This window comes from Labeo rohita, chromosome 9, assembly GCF_022985175.1.
Source record: "Labeo rohita strain BAU-BD-2019 chromosome 9, IGBB_LRoh.1.0, whole genome shotgun sequence".
In the NCBI taxonomy this organism is placed as follows: Eukaryota; Metazoa; Chordata; class Actinopteri; order Cypriniformes; family Cyprinidae; genus Labeo; species Labeo rohita.
In genome coordinates, this window is record NC_066877.1 from 349533 (window position 1) to 373833 (window position 24301).

General features: G+C 35.7%; 1 protein-coding gene across 11 annotated transcripts in view; it reads left to right on the forward strand.

Annotated features, from left to right (window-relative positions):
* LOC127170769 (plakophilin-4) overlaps positions 1 to 17690 on the forward strand; it is a 72229-nt gene extending 54539 nt beyond the window's left edge. For 10 of the 11 annotated variants that reach the window (XM_051118993.1, XM_051119001.1, XM_051118995.1 and 7 more), the window contains 11 exons: positions 7601 to 7784; positions 10000 to 10117; positions 10218 to 10406; positions 11144 to 11317; positions 11720 to 11870; positions 12207 to 12399; positions 12599 to 12686; positions 12765 to 12882; positions 14301 to 14426; positions 16195 to 16268; positions 16691 to 17690. In XM_051118993.1, coding sequence (XP_050974950.1) covers positions 7601 to 7784; positions 10000 to 10117; positions 10218 to 10406; positions 11144 to 11317; positions 11720 to 11870; positions 12207 to 12399; positions 12599 to 12686; positions 12765 to 12882; positions 14301 to 14426; positions 16195 to 16268; positions 16691 to 16930 — 1655 coding nt within the window. In that variant the 3' untranslated portion in view covers positions 16931 to 17690. The remainder of the gene's footprint in view (positions 1 to 7600; positions 7785 to 9999; positions 10118 to 10217; positions 10407 to 11143; positions 11318 to 11719; positions 11871 to 12206; positions 12400 to 12598; positions 12687 to 12764; positions 12883 to 14300; positions 14427 to 16194; positions 16269 to 16690) is intronic. The other variant, XM_051118994.1, reaches the window with a different exon arrangement.
* The last annotated feature ends 6611 nt before the right edge of the window (positions 17691 to 24301 follow it).

The window sequence follows — 24301 nt, forward strand, 5'->3', positions numbered from 1 at the left end:
ATGAAAAGAGAAAATGCTCATATAGTATATCTACAGGAGATGCATCTAAATAACACTGAGCATGAAAAATTGAAAAGAATGGGATTTACTCAGATCTATTACTTATCATACCATACAGGGCATAGGAGAGGAGTTATCATTTTGATCTCTCATACCGTTATTTTTGAAAAGAAATATGAATATGTAGATAAAGAAGGTTGATTTATTTTTGTCCATGGAATATTAAATGGAACATACGTCACTTTATTTAATATTTATGCCCCACCCGGTAGTAATTTTAATTTTTTTCAAAAGATTTTTCAAATTATGGTCTCTAAAACGCAGGGTATATTGATTTGTAGAGGTGATTTAAACATACACCTACAACCTGAATTAGACTCTACAAACAAGAAAGCAACAACTCCTAAACCCATCCATCGGAAAATTAATGCATTGATGAATGATATTGGCATAATTGATATATGGAGAGACCTATACCTAGATACTAAGGATTATACACATTTCTCTCCCCCACATAATGTCTACACCAGGATTGATTATTATCTTATGTTTAATAGAGATAGGACTAGAGTTAAAAGCTGTGATATTGGAACAATAGATGTCAGTGATCATGCCCCAATTTACCTAAAAGTGAAACTAGATAATACATTTAAGGATACCTTGTGGAAATTTAATTTGAACCTTCTTAATGACCCCTCATTTAAAATATATATTGAAAATGATTCTTATTTAGAAAATAATGATAATGTAGAGGTCACACCTCCAATACTGTGGGATGCTACTAAAGCAGTATTAAGAGGCAAAATTATAGCATTTGCCTCACGTAAAAAGAAAATTTGACAACAGGAGTTAAACAAATCACAGCATCAATTAAAGCTGTTAGAAAAAGAACATAAAGATAGGCAAAATCCAAAAATATTAGAACAAATAAAAAAAATGAGAAACAAAATTAATATGCTGTATACCCAAGAGATAGAGAAAAAAATGATATTTTCTAGGCAAAAATATTATGAAAATGGGTCAAAATTTATGAAAGTATTGTCATGGAAATTAAGAAAGCAACAAACTAATCAAACAATATACAAAATCAAGGATCCTATAACCAATACAATACAAAATAAACAAGACAATATTCAAGATGTGTTTGAAACTTTTTATAAAAAAATTATATTCTAAAATGCCTGATGATAGAAATGAGGAGATTGATTGTTTTTTAGACAAATTGGAGTTACCGACCCTTACTGATGAGCAGAATAAATTACTGATAGCAGAAATAACAGCAAATGAAGTGAAAGGGGCTATTACTAAATTAAAGTCTAATAAATGCCCAGGACCTGATGGATTTACTGGGGAGTGGTATAGAGCATTCCAAAAGGAAATAATACCTATCTCGGTCCGTTCTTTCAATTGGGTCTTAAAGAATGCAACAGCCCCGCCATCTTGGAAGGAGGCTATTATATCTATTATACCAAAAGAAGGAAAAGATAAGCTACAATGTGGATCGTATAGACCTCTATCTGTATTAAATGTTGATTATAGATTGTTTACATCGATTATGGCCAGAAGAATGGAAGAATTCATGCCCAACCTAATAAACCAAGACCAATCAGGCTTCATCTGTCAGCGCCAAACACAAGATAATATTAGACGCACGTTACATGTTATGAATCATATTAGGAAAAACAAATTAAAAGCAATGATTCTAAGTCTAGATGCTGAAAAAACTTTTGACTCAGTTAGCTGGACATATCTCTATAAGGTTCTACACAGATTTGGCTTTCATGAAACTATAATTAGAAGTATACAGGCACTTTATGATAGGCCGACTGCAAAAATAAGAATTAATGGTTATTTATCAAAGTCATTTACATTGGAGAGAGGAACTAGGCAAGGATGCTCATGGTCTCCTCAGCTATTTGCACTCTATTTGGAACCCTTAGTACAAAGCATCAGACAGGATAAAACAATCCAAGGTATTAATATAAAAGCAGTGGAACATAAGATTGCCTGTTACGCAGATAATATGCTGATTTATCTGGGAGACCCAACCAAATCTTTACCTCAACTCATGAGACAATTTCAGAACTCTGGTCCTATTTCTGGATATAAATTAAATATTGGGAAAACAGAAGTAATTTCATATAACTATATTCCTCCTGCAAATATCAAAGATACATTTACATTAAAATGGCGTACAAAATCTTTTAAATATTTAGGTATCCAATTGACAAAAGACATAGAAAAAATACAAAAAAATAATTTTCGTCCATTAACTCTAAAAATTAGAGAAGATCTAACCAGATGGAATTTAATTCCTTTTCTCAGTTTTAGCTCAAGGATCGAAGCAATTAAAATGAACATATTACCAAAATTTCTATATCTATTTCAATGTTTACCTGTAGAAATAACTGCAAAACAATTCATAGAATGGGATAAAATGTTTTTACGATTCATTTGGCAAGGAAAAAAGCCCAGAGTGCGTTTTAAAACTTGCAGTTGCCAAAGGATAAAGGAGGATGGGCTCTTCCTTCACTAAAAGATTATTATATAGCAGCACAAATTAAGACCATGGTGAACTGGTGTGACCCACATTATCATTCCCCCGTGGAAGGATATGGAAAGTTATATTTCAAAGAGTATCCCTATACAAGCCATACTAACAGATAGCAAATTACGACAATATATAGAAATTATAGAAGACCCATGGACAAAACTTACTTTAAATATCTGGGCAACAGTGATAAAGGAATATAATTTGTTGGAATACAGTACAGTTTTGAAATGGGTTGCTTATGATTCAGACTTCACCCCAAACAGGTTGAATAACAGATTTAAATTGTGGGCAAAAAAGGGAATTACTTGTTTTTGCACCATTATTGAGAAAGTTGAAATTTTAAGCTTTCAACTACTAAAGGAAAAGTTTTTTCTAAAAAATCAGGACTTCTACAGATACCCCCAGGTTAGAAATTATTATGATCAAAATAAAAAGAAAACCTGAAGATAATTTGAGTCCATTGATAGACCTGCTTAAGAGGGCATACACATCAGGTATTAGATATAATATTGTTTCTCAGATATACAAGAAATCAACTTGTTCACTAAATTGGAAAGAATACTGTTGGAAAAACATTATTAGATATTTTAAAACACCAGCACAAACTGCCAAATACAGTAATATTTCTCCAAAATGTTGGCGAAATTGTGGATGTAATGAATCAAACCATTATCATATATTTTGGGAATGCCTGAATTCAAGAATACTGGAAAGAAATACAAGAGGCTCTTGAATATATCTTTAGAAGAGACATACCTCTAGAAAGCAAATTGCTGTATTTTGGCTGTGTATATCCGGATATAGTAACAGCAGATGATAAATACCTGATGGGTGTGCTTTTGGCAGCCAGCAAGAAAGCAATTACATGTAAATGGTTAAACCAAGAGAAACCAACTTTAGATAATTGGATAGATGTGACCACAGAGATTTATACGATGGAAAAGATCACATTTTTGGTCAATTTAAAGAAGAATTCATTCCTGGGAAAATGGAGGAAATGGGTTGAATATGTATCAGAAAGAAGGCCTGATTTTGTTGTTATAAATAAATAAATAAAAGAAATGTAGATATATAGTTATAATAAATGTTTTTATATATATATATATATATATATATATATATATATACATTTGCAAATATGCATATAACCTGTCATCTGAGGTTATTCTGTATGGAATTGATTTAGGACACATGTTCTCACCCTGGAAGCATATAGTTTCTTTTTCTTTTTCTTTTTCTTTTCTTTGTTATTTCTCTTTGTAAAAAGGAAAACTGGTTACACTGTGAAACAGTTTAACGAAGGCTGAGTATAACTTATAGTTTGAACATATTGTGTAATTGTACACATCCACATATTGTAAAGATAATCTTTGGTTACACTGAGCTTTGTATGTAACTTGAAATATGCTATATGATTGTTTATGATTGTACTCGAATATTCACAATAAATAAAAATAATATAGAAAAAAAAAAAGAATTTGATCAAATATAACTGGAGTGAAAGGTTATGAGGTTCTTTGTGTGCTCTGTTTAATCTATATTTAAACAGAGAGTGTGTGTCTGAGAACGAAACATTATCAGGAAGGTTATTTGAGAGTTTAAAGGAGAAATGCGAAAACATTTTACTTCCTCTATTGCAGTATTCTAGGTATGACCAAAAGGTTCTATATTTATATTCTAAGTATTATATTTGTAGCAATAGCCAAAAATACATTGTGTGGGTCAAAATTATTGATTTTTCTTTTATGCCAAAAATCATTAGGATATTAAGTAAAGATCATGTTCCATGAGGATATTTTATAAATTTCCTACCGTAAATATATCAAAACTTAATTTTTGATGTTCATTTAGAGAACTTTAAAGGCAATTTTACAAAAATTTTGGCTTATAAATATTTTTATAATTCTAGATTTTCACATAGTTGTGTCTCAACCAAATATTGTACTGCCTTAACAAACCATAAATCAATGAAACGCTTATTTATTCAGCTTTTCAGATGTTGTATAAATCTCAATTTTAAAAAACTGACGTTTATGACTGGTTTTGTGGACCAGGGTCACATTTATGGTCTTATAACTAGCTTGGCACGGCACGCTCCTAACATTCTTAAAACATGGCACTCTCTTTGAAAACAATTTAAAAAAATGAAAAAATTAAAACTGAAAAAAAAAAAAAAAAAAAAAAAGACACGCTGCCTTAAAATTAAATAATGTAAACATTTAAAACTCACTTTCTAAAGAGTTTGTTTGCGTAGCTTATTTTCACCGCCTTGATGACAGGCAACTGAGGCAGCTATTTCAGTTTAGTTGAAAAATCACTCCTCTTCATAACATAAGGATCACATCCAACATATGTTGTGATTTTCTGCTTATACATTTCTCTAGTACAGTACACACATTCCTCCACCTCATCCGTTCTGTGCAGGGTTTTGTGGCTATTGGTCCTGTTAGCAGCACGTAAAGCAACACTTTTATTAAAATTCGGAACTGATTATAGAAAGCGAGCAAATAGCACTTCCATATAGTCACTAAAAAGCTGTCACTCACTTCAATTTATTGCAGTCTCACAATGTTGCGTTATAATCAATGGCACTCTCGGGACTACAAATATAATATCTTACATTGTGTCTACATGTGGCGTTTAGTATTAGGTGAATTCTCACTGTCTCACCCTGTATATATTTATTTATTTATTTATTAAATATATTTCTTTATTAATATCTTAACATATTATTATATCTTTTCTTAACCATTTGCACACACAAGCATTATCCGACTCTTCTCTTGACCACAGACGGAGGTTTATAAGCCACTTTTTCCTGCACTTTTAAGTCAATTTCTTGCCTTGCCAAACTCCAGTCTTGCTTTTTTATGCAGTGGTGTCCTCCTGGGTCTCCTACCATAGTGTCCCTTTTCATTAGGATGGCGACGGATAGTGTGAGCAGTCACTGTTATACCCTGTGTCTGCAAATCAGCTTGAATTTGTTTGTAAGTTAATCAGGGTTCTTTATCCACCATTCAAACAATCCTTTGTTGTAATTTTTCATTAATTTTGCTCTTCCATCCATGTCAGGGGAGGTTAGCTACAGTGCCATGGGCTGTAAACCTCTTGATGATATTGGGACAGTGGACACAGGAAAATTAAGATCCCTGGAGATGGACTTGCAGCCTTGAGATTGTCCATGTTTTCCCACAATGTTTTCTTTCAAATCCACAGACAACTCTTTACACTTCTTTTCTTTTCTCCATGCTCAGTGTGACATACAACACAAAGGTTGAGTCACCTTTTCTCCATTCTAACTGGTTGCGAGCGTGATTACTATATTGCCCACACCTGTTACTTGCCACAGGTGTGTCTAAATACAAATTACAGGAGCATCACATGCTTGAAAAGCAATTATTTCTTACAATTTTGACAAGGTCCCAATAATTTTGTCCGGTCCATGTTTGAGTTCTGTGTGAAATTTTATCAAGTTGCCTTTTCTTCTTTTTCTTTGTGTTGTTGCAGTGCAAACAAAAACAATAAGCATGTGAATACCAAAACATTTGCAATTGGAACAATTTTCTGACAGAATTGCAAGGGTGCAGATATTTTTGGTCATGACTGTATTAATTAAATATAAAGGGACACAAAACTGCCAGCACATTCTGATAATGCAAACGAATCACCCTTCCAAACAAAAAAAACTTTCCTGAACTCAAATTACTCTGTCATTTTTGATTGTACAGATAAGAGCAGTACGTCATTAGAATCTGTAAAATACCCATACTCACACTCATAACAACAAAATGCTAATGACTAATTTTGTAATTAATATACTAAAAAAATACTATAGAGCCTATTATAATCAGTGACGCTGTCTACACTGAATGCAGCAAGGTGTGACACAACAAATCCTGACGTCCTTAAAGATTATTTTAATTATTTACAAAATTTTAAATTATTATTTTTGTTTAATTTTTTTTCTGGTATAATAGGAACACTTCTAAGAATATAGCAGTGACTAGGACAGACTTTCAGTGTCATCTTCACTTAAAATGATACAATCTAATGTATAAAAAAAAAAAAATCATAAAACAACGAGCTATGTGAAATAAGCCTGCTCCTGAGAATTAACAGACTGTTGCTTTGACAGAAACTCTAGGATGCGCTTCGAAGAACCTGACAATCCATGCTCATATCAAATCACCAAAAATAATATCCAGCTAACTGTTATCGATGTACAAAGAACAAACCCCCAGTCCAGCACCATGTCACAGTTTTGTTCCACTTCCACTACATGGACCTGGCTCTCCATCCCTCCCCCTAGACTGCCTCCCTTTTTTCTGTGTGGATCTTCTTTTAGGGTGTCAAGAGTCACTTGATTATTTAATGTTTGTTTGTCAGGTGTCTGTTTGTTCCTATGTTATGATTGGGTTACACTGGTCATGTGTTTCTCTGTTCTTTTTGGTCCGTGGCTCACTGTTTAGTTACTCTTAGGAGTTCCTTGCTATGCGATTACTCCATGTTTATGTGTGTGTGTGTATATATATATATATATATATATATATATATATATATGTATATATATATAGCCTTCATGTTCCCATTGTCTCTGGTCTATCTTTGTTCTGTGTGTCATTCAGCTTGCCGGTAGTGGTTACATGTTAGAGCTATGCTATGCATATCCGTTCTTTGAAAGATGCTGGGCTAAAACAGCCCCCCTGTGGTCAGCTAAGAGCATAATGCATACCTAAATGACTAGTTGGCCACTGGTCTCTCTAAATGAGTCTGATATCTCCCAGAATTTGTTGATATAGATGCTGATATAGATGTAATTAAATTGTTCAGACAATTACATGACATTTGTATAGTCCATAAATCTTTATAGTAAGACAGTAAATGTTTTTTTTGTTTTTTTTTTTTACACAAAGACCTGTTGTCACTTTTGCGAGACAGCTTTAATGACCACAGTAATTCATTATATATCAAGGCAGACTACAGATAGACAGGTTTGTGTTTAATTGTCCAGGAACATCATGCATGTGAACTGCTTTCTGTGTGTAGGTGTGTTGTGGAATCTGTCTTCGTGTGATGCAGTGAAGATGACTATCGTTCGCGATGCCTTAAGCAGCATGACCAACACTGTGATCATCCCTCACTCAGGCTGGAGCAGCTCTGACTTTCACGATGAGCACAAACTCAAGCTGCACTCATCTGTTGTGCTCCGCAACACCACTGGCTGTCTCAGGTAATTGCAGCACATCACAGCACCACTTCATGGATGAAAAGTATGAAGTCAGAATAGTTTTAATTCATATTCACAAACCATTATTAATAAATGTGTAACCTAATTCACATTCACTAAATGTTTATCTAAACTGATAAAGAGGAATAAAGTGAGAAGTAAAAAAAGATACAAAAAACAAAAAGAATATTTTAAATATAATTATAAATATTAATTACAAATAATAAATTGTGTTAATTATTATCAATTGAAAAATAGATTTGATGAGATTTAGAAGAAAGTCAGTATGTTGGGTTGGGTCTCCCCTTTTCCTATTCTTAGAGTTTTATATATACTTACAACCACGTTTCAGCAACTGTATCCATCATGAAAGTGAATGAGTAAGGATCAGGGGCTTTCAAGTTAAAAAATTACAAAAAAAACATTATAGTATATCAGCAAGTAGTCCATACAAGTACCATATTCCAAGTCTTCTGAAGCCAGTGTGAAGCCAGAAAACGTGTGAATTAATGACATTACAAAGCAGTGGAGCAGTTTTATTTATCTGAATCATCTTCATGGTTGGAGTTAACCTATGACAGATTAAATTTGGACTTGATTTGGAAAGGCACACACCTGTCCATTATATTGTCTGGCAAAATAACCCTGTGGATCATGCCAGCTGTGGGTTGTAAACCCTCACCCTCACTATTGAATCAAATTGAAACATCAAAAGAAAGGCTCAAACAAAACTCCCTAGTGGCTCTGATGAGTCTATAGCAGCGGTTCTTAATTTTGGTCCTCGCGACCCCCGCACTGCACATTTTGTGTGTTTCTCTTATCGCTTCAGAGGTTTGTTCCATTTGATCATTAGTTTCCTGTGAAGTGGACATCACAGGATATTCCGCCATGGTTTGAAAAGATTTTTATTCCATTCAAAGGGCATGTAAGTGTGCAAGATGTGACAACTATGCAAATTTCATGATTACAGTTAAAGGGGTCATCGGATGCTAAATTCACTTTTACATGTTGTTTGAACATTAATGTGTGTTGGCAGTGTATGTACACATCTACCCTATAATGATAAAAATCCATGCAGTGGTTTTTAATTAATCTGTAAAAATAATATCCCCTTTTTCAAATCGAGCCATTCTCAGTTGCCTGTCGGTGTGGCGTCACACCAACAGAGGCCGCTCCCACGATAGTTGATTGACATGAACGTTTTACCTCAGATCAGCTGTAACAGTCCGCCCTCTTTGTTTCGATGCCGGAGCAGGGATGTAAATTAGACAAGAATATCTCTGATTGAGCGATTGAGGTGTTGTGTTGCTGGATGTAATAATGAACATAGTGGTCGTCATTTACTCCCGACATCTGAGCAGCTGAAGATGCAGTAGATTACGTTTGTTTGTGAAGGGAATGCACCTCCCGATCTACATATATCCGTCTATGTTCGTGCAAATCATTCATGATCCAGCTTCACTTACAGCAGAAGTGAGTATAAGTGTTTTTTTTTTTTTTATGACTCTTTGTGATCGCCTTTCCTAATAATGTGCTAGTTAGCAAGTTTAGCGGCTAAATGCAGCTAAAGTAAACAGGCTCGTCTCTCCACAGAGAGAAGAGAGGGGTGGGGCGAGCAGAGCTCATTTGCATTTAAAGCAGCCTCGACCAGAATGAGATTATTTTTGCAGAGCTGATTTTGGCAAGGTAGAATGAGTGATGTTTTATACAACCATTGAGAATTTTTAACCGAAGTATATTATAGACTTTTCATTAAGACCCTAAAGAATCATATAAAAAATGGGCATCTGATGATCCCTTTACACTTTATTTTTCTCTTGTGAGTGAGCGCTTCTCTCCACTTTAAACAATAGGCTTTTTGTACTTGTTTAAAGAATAATTTAGTATTACATATTTGCTGCATGTTAAAGCATGTCAGAGCAGCTGCTTTCTTGTTGCACTATGAAAATGTTTTATTTTGTAGCAAATGGTTTATAAATGCTTTATTTTGCACAAGAGATTGCTCTATATTGTGCATTTATTCACTGCACTGTGTGCCATGCCTAAAAGCACCCTTTAGCTGTGATTATACCAACAACCTGTGTTATCTTATTGCTTAAATTGGGTATATATTTAAGTGATTTTCCATGACCTTAAAATTAAACTCTGTACTAATAAATCAAATCAGAGCTGTAATTCTGTTTGTAATTGACTGTGCAGTGATTTTGTGTTGACACAGGAACCTGAGTTCAGCTGGAGAAGAAGCCAGAAAGTATATGCGCTCCTGCGAGGGACTCGTGGACTCGCTACTGTATGTCATCAAAGCCTGTGTCAGCACCTCGGATTTTGACAGCAAGGTATGCATTGGAACCCATTACACACACACACACTCAGTCACACAAACTTACACTTAGTTACACAATCATGTTCAGTCAGTGAAGACTGTCTCTCTCTCAGATTGTGGAAAACTGCATTTGCATTCTGAGGAATCTCTCCTTTCGGCTGGAGCTGGAAATGTCACCCTCCTGGCTGACAGCCAATCAGGAGCTTGATGGGTTAATGGGGTCAGGGTCACCCAGTAAAGAGGCAGATTACAGCTGCTGGGGGAGGAAGAGGAGAAAAAAGAAGAATTTACTTGAAGAACAGGTGAGACTAATAGCATTACATCATCAAAGAGGGTTTAACAGCACTTTAAGGTAGCTCCTTCACAGTAATATCAAAATAGTACCCAAATGATTTGCAAATTACTTATCTACTAGTAATCTGATCTTCATCTCATTACTTCATAAAACTCCTGCAAAAACTTTTAAACTACAGTAGTTAACATTTGAAGTGGATCAAAACCAAGTTCATCAAAATTGTCCTAAAACAAAAACAATACCCATTCTTGTTTTAGGACAACTTTGATGAACTTTTTTGATCTATCAGAGTGTACATGCGTCCTTGACGCAGAATGCAGCAGTTTTGTGCATTGTAAACAGCTGATGGGGAAAGTATTCTTAAAATGCATTAAAAAATAATCAGAATAATTTTTCATAATTAATTATTCATGGTATTTTGAAGTTCCCACAAAAACAGCATTGTGCATGTTCATGTTCTGACATCATTTACATCTACATGCACTTCTATCTTTTTCGCATCATGCACCAAAGAAGATATTTTAAAGAATGTTGGGAACCAAACAACTATGAAGCCCATTGACTTATATTATCTGGACAAAAAACATATATAAAAAACAAAAATATACAGATATTAAATACACACAAAAGTTTCTTTTATATCGCAGAGAAGAAAGTCATATAGTTTTGGATTGATATGTGGTGGTGGTGTTTTTTTGGGTGAACTGTCTCTTTAAGTCAACTAATAAATCCTGTGTACTTTAGTGGGATGGTGTCGGGCCGATCCCTGGATTCGCAAAGTCTCCTAAAGGTGCTGAAATGTTGTGGCACCCATCTGTAGTGAAGCCTTATCTTACCCTGTTAGCTGAGAGCTCAAACCCAGCCACTCTAGAGGGCTCCGCCGGGTCACTCCAGAATCTCTCCGCAGGAAACTGGAAGGTGTGTTATTCTATATTTCCCAGTTTAATAAAGTCCAAAGGCTTGTGATAGAAGCTAGTAATGTGTATATGTATATATATGCATCACAACTGAAATGTAACTGCACATTGCAAGATGTGAATTCACATTGTGAAATGTAAGCTTGCAGTTACCCTTTTTTGTTTTTTTTTTTTGTTTTTTTTTGTTTACTTATTTAGAGATGTCATTTTTATGTTTATTGCTAAAATAGCATAAAACTGTCTAGACATCCCAATTTTTAAGTTTTGCAAACATCTATACAATAAATGTAAAATAAAGCATAGTATTTAGCGTTTTTGGACATAAATTTCATTGCTTGACATATTCAGTCCGCATTAGGTATTTATATATGTACTTAAAAAAAGATCTGTTGTTTCTCTGTAGTTTGCAGAGTATATTCGTGCAGCAGTCCGTAAGGAGAAAGGTTTGCCCATTCTAGTGGAGTTACTGCGAATGGACAACGACAGAGTGGTGTGCTCCATTGCCACAGCACTCAGAAACATGGCCCTAGACGTGAGAAATAAAGAACTGATCGGTGAGAGTGCTGTTACCAAGATAAGCCTTTAATATTTTATTCACGTAGTGAATGTCTTATCAAGTTGAGTCAAGTCACCTTTACCTTTGTAGCTTTTTATAAAATACAGATTGTATCAAAAAAGAAGACAAAAGTAAACAGTCGATTTTTCTGTTAAAGTCAGTTCATCATTGATTAAGTTATGTCATCGTCCAGCTCAGACTTATCTGTTGATTATGATATCTGCCACAAAAATAATTCTTCCCTGAGTTTTACACATGCAGTTTGCAGATTCTGTAAAGGAGATCGATAGCCCTAATTGTGTGTCCTTGATGATTGATGGTGGTTGTATCTCAGGGAAGTATGCCATGCGGGACCTGGTGAACCGTTTGCCAGGGGGAAACACTACACAGCTGTCAGATGCTACGGTAGCGGCTATATGTTGCACACTACATGAGGTCACCAGAAGAAACATGGAGAATGCTAAAGCCCTGGCAGATGCGGGTGGCATTGAGAAACTCGTCAACATCACCAAGGGCAGAGGAGAAAGGTTGGTGACTGCTATAAATACTAAACAGATAAACCTAAATGCTTCTTCATCTGTTATATAGTTTAATACTGCATTTAATACTTCACCAGAGCACACATATACAAATATACTTTCTTAAATATATCTTTACTTGTCTAAATCAGTGGTTATTAGCTCCACCGCTCTGCACATTTTCTATGTTTTGCACATGCGTTTGCAGCAGATACTCTATGAAGGTGGTGAAGGCGGCCGCTCAGGTGCTGAACATGCTGTGGCAGTACAGAGACCTGCGCACCATCTATAAGAAGGTGAGCAGCAGCACAATAAGGCTACAGCTGCTCCGCATTAGGGTGTGTGTGTGTTTATTTCTTTCTGTGTTTGAACAGGATGGTTGGAATCAGAATCACTTCCTGACTCCTGTATCAACTCTGGAGAGAGAGCGCTTTAAATCACAACCCACTCTACCATCAACCACGCTACAGATGTCCCCTGTGCACCACACAGGTTAGTGTCACACCTTATACAGACAGATACATTACAGTGTTTTATTGTTCATTAAGAAATGATAATGAAGATGAATGTAGGACTTTGTTGTTAATCACTTTGTTAAAAAAAACACTGTTATTATTACACAAACTAGAGTATTTATGAATGGTTATGGCGACAAATGTTACATTTGCACATTGTATTAATCGGTAAAATAAGTAAAACTGGCAATAGCTAAGCTAACTGTCATTTTATTTACTTTATTTATCTTAGCAGTGTTTACTATCAGGCTGCATGTGGGAAAGAAACCACGAGATGAGCACACTTTAACAATAGTCATACGTGTATAATAAACATGAATTTAGATTTTATTTATTAGATACAAAATTGTGTATGTATTTTATATGTATTTAAATTTAAAAGTAAAATACATTTTTTTTTTTTTTTTAAGTTTATATCATAATGTTCATAATCCCGTCAGTGCTTTTCTTTGATGTTCCATTTGCCATTCTAAAATGAGCGATTACTGTCAGCAAAGTCCACTGTTTAGGGAGTAGAGAACAGTGAACACTGCTTAGAAACCATCAGTCAGAACGCACCTATTGATTGTTTATGTTGCTAAGGGTGTTGCTCGGTGATACACAGAACCGTTGGGTGAAACGGTCATAGCCTGCTTTATCGTAAGTAAAACACAGCTGCTGACCAATCAGAATTGAGAACTGGAACTAACCGTTTTATAAGTGATATTGCATCATTTTTACAGTGAAAGGAGAAGTGAAATATCACAGCTGTGTATTTACTGTAGATTAAGTAAATATAGTTCTGACTGTAATTAGGGCCTGAGCACCGATGGACGACCCTACTGGAATTGCTCAGATGATTCTTCTCCAAAATAAATAGCATTTTTGAGGGCCTAAACATTTGAAAACTCATGAAACTTTGCACACATCTGATATGTGTTTCAGGCTTTGTATTTTATAAGTGACCATATTCACTTAGCCATAGCGCCACCTGCTGACAACAGGAAGTGACATGTTTTACGCTGTAATAAACTCCTCCTAGAGATTTAATGACATCAGCATTATATTTGGTCAGTCTAATCTAAAGGCCTTTGCAGTGTTAAATTGTGAAGATCTTGAGTTTTCATTAAAGTGTGTGTCAATGGCGGCCTGATAAATTTCTGAAAAATCCCAATATCCAGTAATAGTTATGCGCCACCAGACTTCGACATATTCCTTCTGTATTTACCACTGTAAATGCATATTGCTCACTGTTCGCTGTTTTCCTAAAGCCACCAGGTGCAAGGGCCTTTTCAACGCTGCTTGCAGCTTTAATTAACAATCAGTATTAGGTTAATCATGTGCCACCCCTAGAGTTAGTTTATTTATTTTCACATAAACTCATACAGTGATTTGTTTGTTTGTTTGTTTTTGTAGCAGGCAGCACATTATCATCTCCCGCCAATCTGGCCGTCAAAGAACACTCTGATCATCAGAAGACACAAACTATGCAATTTTATAATTACCAAGGAGAAAATGGCATCAATAAAAACAAAAGTACAGGTATGAGAACTTCTTTCAACAAAGGTTCCCAGTGGTGTAGTGGTGCCTGGAGATGAGTGGTTACCTCTTAATTTATGAGAAAACATGTTTTTAATACAAATGAGCATAAGCACCAGTCAAGCTGCAGTATCAAACAGGACCACAGGAGATGCCAAAAGACCAATAACTGTACAAGCTACCATATGAATCCATTCAGAACTACTAAACCACTGAGCAGTGCATTATCTAAAACACCAGCATCCAATATAAAACACTTGTGCTTTTAAACCAAATACATGCTGAAAAGAATAACTTACTGTCATTCGGACGTGACTCTTTGATCATCTGTGATGAAATCAGTTGGGTTTTCTCTGTAATAGAGCCGATCTGAACGTACTGTTTGAACACACTTGTTTACTGGATCCTTGGACTGAAACGTTTACAGGAGTTCACCGGATTAAGAAATTTCTGATCATAAAAAAACTGCTTCTTGTCATTTTTAAAGGGGTCATCGGATGCTAAGTTCACTTTTTCATGTTGTTTGAATATTAATGTGTGTTGGCAGTGTATGTACAAATCTGTAATGATAAAAATCCATGCAGTGGTTTTTAATTAATCTGTAAAAATAATATCCCCTTTTTCAAATCGAGCCGTTCTCAGATGCCTGTCAGTGTGCCGTCACACCGACAGAGGCCGCTCCCACGATAGTTGATTGACATGAGCTCTTACCTTAGACCAGCTGTCACAGTCCAGTAACTTTCCATGTTTTGATGCCAGAGCAGGGATGTAAGTTAGACAAGAATATCTCTGATTGAGTGATTGAGGTCTTGTGTTGCTGGATGCAATAATGAACATAGTGGTCGTCATTTAATCCCAACATCTGAGCCGATTACGTTTGTTTGTGAAGGGAATGCGCCTCCCGATCTACATATATTAGTCTATGTTCGCGCGAATCATTCATGATCCAGCTTCACTTACAGCAGAAGTGAGTATAAGTGTTTTTTTTTATGAATCTTTGCGATCACCTTTCCTTTTAACATTGTAGTTAGGAAGTTTAACGGCCAAACGCAGCTAAATGCGGCTAATGTAAACAAGACCGTCTTTCCACAGAGAGAAGAGAGGGGCGGGGTGAGCAGAGCTCATTTGCATTTAAAGGAACAACCCCTTAGAATGAGACGATTTTTGCAGAGCTGATTTTGGCAAGGTAAAAAGGGTGTTGTTTTACAAAACCATTGATAATTTTTAATCAAAGTATATTAGAGACTTTTCATTAAGACCCTAAAGAATCATATCAACTTGTGGAAAATAGGCATCCAATGACCCCTTCATGGTATTGTTTTCAATAAAATGTACTGATCCAAATTAGTAATCAATAATTAATTATTATTTTACCACTCTGCTTAGCTCCCCTGACATGCACTCGCGCATGAACTGACAGCATCTCTATCACTGTTGGCATCCCTGATTGGGGTGGGGGGACAGAGCAGGTATGGGAACAGGCGCAATCAAACATATTTTGAAGGAAGCGGGCGCCACGGTCTGGTCTTTACTGGGTGTTTTTAGGGAATATTTGCAATTGGTTTAGCTATTCATGTGGTGAACTGTCATGATTTTGGCTAATGCAGGACACCACTGAATAATGCACATCAGAGGGAATTTAGAAGTGGGTATACGCAATGCCGACTGATAAAGAAATGTGTATTCGCCTTGTACTTGCATGTACCCTGCACTTTTTTTTTTTTTTACTAAAATTGAGCTACATGTATCTGCCTTGTTGTTGTTTTTTAAGGGTCTGCAAAAGCATCACAGTATTACACTGGAGCGTACACTTCTCTAAGCAGAGAGGGGTCGAGAAGAGAACAGGTGAGGCGGCTGAACTGAACTTACCATCACTTATAATGTATCTTTACAATTTTCCTTTTTTTATCCCATTAGATTCTCATTACTGTAATTCACTAGCAGTTTGAACAATAATTTTATACTGGACTACAATGTTCTTATTGAAACTAGTTTAAATTGTTTTTTAAAAAAATAGCTACTTTGAGGAAAAAAAAAATATTTCAGCCAATTTAGTCACTTATGACGTTCCACTTGGTTTAGGATGCTGCCTTATGAGCTGCATTAGCTGCCAGGGCAGCCCTCATGGGTTCATGAACAGAGCACTTTTGTAGAATGCCCTGTTGGCTGTGTATAAATGATTTACACAAAATGAGCTGAAAGTGTGAACAAACAAGATCATGACATGACTGTTTAGCTGAAGACCAGATTATTTTGTTTGTGTGCAGAAGGTGTATCACACTGATGAAACAGGCCATAGAAACCATGACACATACCGCAGATACCTGCATTCACCACACACCTACGAGGACTCGTATCTGGAAAAGATGGTGCACTATTCTCCCACTGATTACAGCCAGGCACACGGCTTCAGAACCACAAGCAACTATGTGGACTTTTACTCTTCCACCAGGAGACCATTACACCGCAGTGAACATTACCAAGGATCCCCTGATTCATGGGTATAGAGACCCAGTTTACAGGCTGCACTCTAACACAGAAATGGACGTGGGAAGACACTGTTTTTAAAGAGATGTGAGTAGTGGATGCAAAGCATATGAATGTGATTGAGAATGTCTAGCAGAATGTTGGTTTAATGGAAATAAGAAGTGAATCATGAACTCTGTATGTAGGGGACTGGAGTGATGTTGCAGACCAGGGGTGTGCAAAAAAAAACGCAGCCCTGCAGAGTTTAGTTCAAACACGGCTTGAACACACATACCATGTAGTTTTTAAATAAGCCTGAAGGACTTGATTAGCTGCATCATGTGCATTTAATTAGGGTTGAAGCTAAATTCTGCAGGACTGCGCCCCTTCAGAATCTGAGCTTTGCACCCTTGGTGTAGAATTTAGATGATTTTTATTACCATTAAAGTATGAGTAACTCGCTGAGGAAAAAGACTGGGAAATTTTTACAAACTTGGGGCACCTGACTACGAACTTGAGTTTGTCAAAACAATAAATAAATAAACAAATAATGATCAAATGTAAATGAGGGATTTCAGAGGGAATGTTGTACCTGTTGTTGTTGAGATTGTCAATGCTATGGAGTCTTGTACATATCTTTCATTTATTTTTAGACTGATTGAAAATAGCTGCCAAATGGTTTATGCTTTACTACACTGGTAAAAACTCATGTCATGTTAAATCTTGCAGACGCAAGTGAATAAATGGTGACATGTCATTACATCAGTTCTAAATTAATAATAAATCATTCTTTTTGTTTTGTTTTGGCATGCAAAGTTTATCTTGTCACAAGCTGTGCAGAGGGCATAAAATGTCAGCTTGGGTATAAAGACCAATGAAGACATAAAGACATGGGTATTTACCAAAGCTAGTGAATTTGATTGCAGATAAATTAACTTACCACCATTCTCAATTATTGTGCACGCTATATGATATCTGGCCATTTCCACAAATATTGTATCTGTCCGGACAGTAAGAAAGTCCCCCCCGTGGTTAGATAATCCTCTGCAACCTAACAAATCCAAGTTATGCAAGAACATTATTATACATAAGGTAAGCGGTATCTTCAATGAAGATAAATACTCCCATCCATCTACAGCTCATGTTGTAGGGTATGTGTAGTCCAAATTGCATGGCCTTTAATGTTTATGGAAAAAAAAGAAAAAAAACTTTTATAAGCATACAGTATATTTGATATTTAAGAGCCTAGGTAAATTACAACAGATACATATACATTATTCCACAACTTATGAAAAGTGCATCTTTACAATGTCAATGCATTTTTTTTCTCTGTATCAGTTAGGGTTGCAGAGCACTGCCTAATATGAAATTGGTCTTGGACTTATACTTGCAGCTACCAGTGTGGGTGGAAAATTACTCAAAAAAAAATTTAGGTTGGTTAGCAATTTTCACTGTAGTACTGGTCTATTCACACTTATCTATGATTAATTTACAAAATGAGTAACAGTAATTTGCTTTCTTACAGGTGCACCAAGTAATTTTTCCCCTCTGTATTGGCCAATAAAACAACCATGAAATTACTTGCACTTTTAAATGAGTCAAAATAGCATATTTTTAATTTTTTTAAATGCAAGCGCTCACCTCATGAACTCTCTTGAACCAAACTGGTATAAATGGATAGTCCAATTAAAAAGTAAGTAGTAGCCTAACCCGGTCAAGGTGAACACAAAAATAAGATTTACCGGCAATTCTTCTGGTACCTCCAGAGGGATCTTGCCTTTCCTCCATACATCAAAAAGAGGGGACTGTATTTAGTAGTTGTGTGGATTTCGTAACAAAAACAAAAATTGCTTTCTTTCAGATTTTTGTATTTTTATGTGGTGAAATTTAATTATTGCTGTTTGATTTTAAAACCAACCATTGTTCTTCCATAGTAGCATTTAGATCATGAAAACCACAGTTAAAACCTCAGTACAATAGTAAATAAATAAACGGTAAATGTCCCATACAAGCTCTGTCACTGTCGTCCAGGAATAGCCAACATTGGTTCTAATCAAACACACCTGAACAAGCTAATCAAGGTCTTCAGAATTACTAGGGCTACATGCAGGTGAGTTTTTTTTCAGGGTTGGAGCTAAACTTTGCAGGATATTGGCACGCCAGGACCGACGTTGCCTATCAACTTTCAGATTAAACACCAGGCTAACTGCCCCACCTGACATCAGCAGTGCTGGTGCTGATTACTTCAGAATAAAACGAGCTTTCTTGAAGATTCCACTGTTAATAGTGCATGATACAGCAAATAATTCACCATGGTTGGAAAAGTGCTTTCAAAAGCTCTCCAGAATAAGGTTGTAGTAAACCACAAGTTAGGAGAAGGCTAAAAAACATTTAAAAGGCGTTAGCTATCCCTCTGAGTACTGTTCAGAGCATCATTAAGGAGTGGAATGCGTATGGCACCACCAGCACATGCCCCAGATCAGGCCGTCTGTCTAAAGTGGATGACAGACCCAGGAGGACATTGATAAGAAAAGCTACCAGGAGGCCAAAAGCAAATTTGAAGGACTTACAAGGCTTCATGGCTGGGTCTGGTCAGTTTGTGCATGTGACAACTATCTACCAAGCTTTACAAAAAGCTGACCTGTATGGCAAGCTGGCACGAAAGTAGCCTTTCCTACAAAAAGTGTCACACTCAGTCTCGCTTGCGCTGTGCCAAAACACATTTGGAAGAGTCTGATGCTTTCTGCTATGGTCTGAACAGACCAAAATGTACCTTTTTGAACAGAACACTAAGCACTATGTTTGGCGAAAAGCCAAAACGGCACACCACCCAAAACACACAATGCATACTGTGAAGCATGGTGGTGGCAGCATTATGTTGTGGAGGTGTTTCTCTTCAGCTGGAACTGGGCGATTGGTCAGGATTAAGAGGAAAATGGATGTTGCCAAGTACATCTAAATTCTTGAGGAAAATCTGCGTCCCTCTGCTAGACAGCTGAAGATGGGCATGTCATTCACCTTCCAACACCACAATGACCCTAAACATGACTTTAAAAAATTGTAAATAGAGCTGGAAAAGTTAATTAGTATGGGGTTTCATTTCAGGCCGTATGACAATTAAAGTAACTATTTCTAAAGGGTTTGATGATTTTCTATAGGCACTTTATAGAGCAGGGATAGGCAACGTCGGTCCTGGAGTGCCGATGACCTGCAGAGTTTAGTTCCAACTCTAATCAAACCACAGTTAAAGGAGAAGTCCACTTCCAGAACAAAAATGTACAGGTAATGTACTAACCCCCTTGTCATCCAAGATGTTCATGTCTTTCTTTCTTCAGCCGTAAAGAAATCATTTCAGGATTTTTCTCCATATAATGGACTGCTATGGTGCCACGATTTTGAACTTCCAAAATGCAGTTTAAATGCGGCTTCAAACGATCCCAAATGCAGTTGTAAATGATCCCAACCGAGGAAGAGGGGTCTTATCTAGCGAAACGATTGGTTATTTTTATTAAAAAAATACAATTTAAATAATTTTTAAGCTCAAACGCTCATCTTGTCTTGCTCTCCCTGAACTCTGTGTATTCTGGTTTAAGACAGGGTATGTCGAAAAAATCCAATCGTATTTTCTCCCTCAACTTCAAAAATAATTTCAAAATCAACCTACATCACTGCAGAAGTACCGACCCAGTCTTTGCAAAGTGAACATGCAAAGAAGATCAAACACCCTTAACAAAAAAGGTAAAACAGTGATATGGAATGATTTTGAAGTTGAGGGAGAACATGGAAATTTTTGGACATACCCTAACTGTCATGAACCGGAAAAAAACAGTTCAGGCAGAGTGAGACAAGACAAGTGTTTGCCATTAAAAAGTATAAAAAATTTTATTATTTTTTTATAAAAATAACTGATCATTTTGCTAGATAAGACCATAAGATAAGATAAGATCATTTGCAACCACATTTGCAATATAGTAGGAGTTGTATGGTAGTATGCCATTCAGAACGCAGCTTCTATACTGATTTCAGTGTACTTGAGTTATATTTAGCAGATGCTGGCAAATATAGTAGGTCATCTGAGTATTCCATGCATACAGAAAATTTGCATACTATGCACAGTATACATACTAGATACTGCAGAAGTAGTATGATAGTATGGCATTTCGAATATAGCCAATGCCTCCATCACAATATGATTGGATACGACTTTATGTTTGGCTGTGGTTGGTTCACGCGATAAATCGTGCCTCTTGTATTTGTGCGCACTCAATGTTTGTGAATCAGTCTGAATGAACAATGTTAATGGGAAGACTAATTTATAAAAGTAACTAACTCACACACTTAGATATACCCACTTTGTTACATCGAAATAAGATTTAAAGTGGCATGGAAAAGTAATAGGCTTTATGAAATTTAAAGTAAATCACAATGTCTGTGACCAATATTTATTCAATATCTTTTATAATATTAAGACTTGTGATTTCAGACTTCAAAAATAGTTAAAAGTTAACTATTAAAAAGAATATATGAACATAAGTTAAATAAATGTAAAATGCTTAAAAACGGTTACATGTCTGGTATTCTTTGTTGATTTTTCTTTGACCTAGTTCCCCTCGTTGTCTTGATTAGTTCATTCTTTTCACCTGTGTTATGTTAATTATCAGGCCCTCCTTTGCTTTGGTATTTATACTCCTTGTTTCTGTTCAGCCCTGGCCAGTTATAGATGTGTGTTTGGATCTGTTGTGTCATGCTATTGTGAATACTGATTCTATTGTTACTGTAAATAGAAACAGAAAATGGAATAATGGTTTTTTTGTTCTTCTTCTTTTTCTGATGGTGTAAGTAATATATAACAATATTTAATGATTTATAAGCAGGATTACTTATTTATGCTATGCAGTGCAGTTTGGGACATATAGGATGCTATATATCTCTTGTGATTTCAGGTCTCCAATGCCTATACACTTTTAGGGCAAAAATGAAGAAGAAAATGTGTACGTAGACAGCCAGGTTCAAGCACTTTTGGTGTTTGGATCCCTAATTGTCAAACATTTCAACTGACAGAAATAAAATAATTAAAATAAATAAACAAATAATGTAAAAAAAAAAAAAAAACAATGGTGAAATATTCCTTCTTGGGGCATATGAATATTTGTAACTAATTTTCTTAACAATATGCCTTCCTACTGATCCAAGCTATTGTTTTCACTTCTCCCATTATATGATTCTAATAATTGCATTGTTCAGTTATTTACCTCCTGACCTTCAAGATTTTACCAATATGCACTGTCAAAAGTAACCTTTTTATATGGAGAGGCATTTCACCTACCTTCACCTGCTGAAATTGGGATTGATGGATAAGCACCGCGACTTCATCTCAATGTGTCTCATTCACTAATAATTGCATAGATTCTTATATTCGTATTTGTACGCAAATTCGAACTTCTCACGAAAACTTTACGCCTAATTCACAACACGAGCGTACGCACATGAATTTGTTCTTATCTTCGTTCTGATGTTAGTGAATTTGGAGAATTCTAAATGAGCGGCCGTGTGCACTATTTGCATAAAACACGCCCAGATATATCCATATAAGGGCTTTCCGCACACGCTTTTCTTTACAGATTTCGTCACTCACGTCAAAGAACCTCCACGCAACGCAACCTCATATAAAGCTTTCTACAGACTCGCTCTCGCCAGGGGTCTCATTTATAAACGTTGCGTACGCACAAAATGGGCATGAAGTATGCGTACGCAATTTTCCACGTACATTTTGGGATTATAAAAAAATAAACTTGGTGTAAATATGTACGCACCGTAAGAACATTCTAGACCTAGATATACATGTTTATATTAAGTATTTCATTCTCATTAATGGAGATAAGCAGGGGCGTTTCTAGGATTTTAAAACATCCAAGGCTGGTGCCAAAACATCAGGGGCTATTGGTGGTGGGTGGGAGCTTGAAACTGGATCCTTTTAGGGGGTTCCGGGGCATTAAACTGGGGGTTAAAGACCTTGTCACACTATGAACAATAGTAAATAGTAATCACTGCAAATAGCAAAGTATTATAACATTACAAAAACATGTCAAATAAAATAATAAATTTGAAAATTTATTTATAACTGTAACAAATATATAGCTGCATGCAAAAAAAATTTCCCCCAAATTCCGTTTTATTTTTATTTATTTTATTTTTTTCAAATTCTGTTTTCTGTTTTCATTTTTCTGGATCTTTTTAATGATTAAATTTAATTTTATTAATCAAAATGTAATTAATCATGTGTAATTAATTAAAACCATGAATCTTAAACAATTTACAGTCAATTTATCAAAAGTTAAGAAAAATGACATGTTTAGGACCCTATAAAATGTTTTATTTTCTCACTTACGTTTTATTGTTACCAAATATGTTTTGCATGTCTGTATTTTTCTGGTTATAAAATGAAGATATAAAATATTAATTTAATTGATCTTTTAATGAAAATTATATTTTATTTTTGACAAAAGGGGATTTACTATTAAGATTTAAAACGTGGAAGAAATATTGTGTGAAAAAATTGTATACATTTTATAAATTAATAGTAGTAGTAGTAGTAGTAGTAGTGGGCAAGTACATACTGAACCATTAATAAAATAAACCGAACTTTTACTTTGACGGGTTGCCGTGAATACCGTTAACTTTCTGTGTGTATTTTTGACACTTGTTTTACTCAGATGAAACAGTGAAATGCTCATGAAGTGAATCTCAGAGCAGTTCTGGAGATGTTGTCAAGATATTTATGTCCTCATTTAGTGAAACGGCAGACGCTGAAATCACTGGGAGCGTCCGCGCCGTTCATTCATAAAAAGACACGCGGAACATGAAGGATTCATATTTAAATAGTATTTTGCTGCATAATATTTACAGATACGAGTCCATGTCACGACTTGATTTAAGTTTAATGACCAACTTTTGATTATTTGATTCAAGCTTTAACAAATTCCGTGAAAATCATAGGGCCATACAAAAAAAAAAAAAAAAAAAAAAAACATTCGGGGCTGGAGTAAAAACGTTCGGGGCTCCAGCCCCGAGTGATTAGCCCTAGCGACGCCCCTGGAGATAAGCAGAAATTATAAAGAATTATAAAGACTTAAACAAAAAATATATGAATTTAGACATAATTGTGGTGGCATGCTGTCATGTGGCATGCTATGTTTTATGTTTTTTTAGCGAGAGCAATGATCAGTGATGCGCACTTCGATATTATGGCGGATACTCCTGGATTTAATTTAGTGGTCATATGGTCCATTCTCAGGTTTGAATAGGTGCCATGATAACAGCTTACTGTAAAACCGCAGCTCCACGGAGGTGTTGATGTCATGTGAAGGCATCTCTACAACATTATTAAAATTTTATACTGTATTTGAAGGATA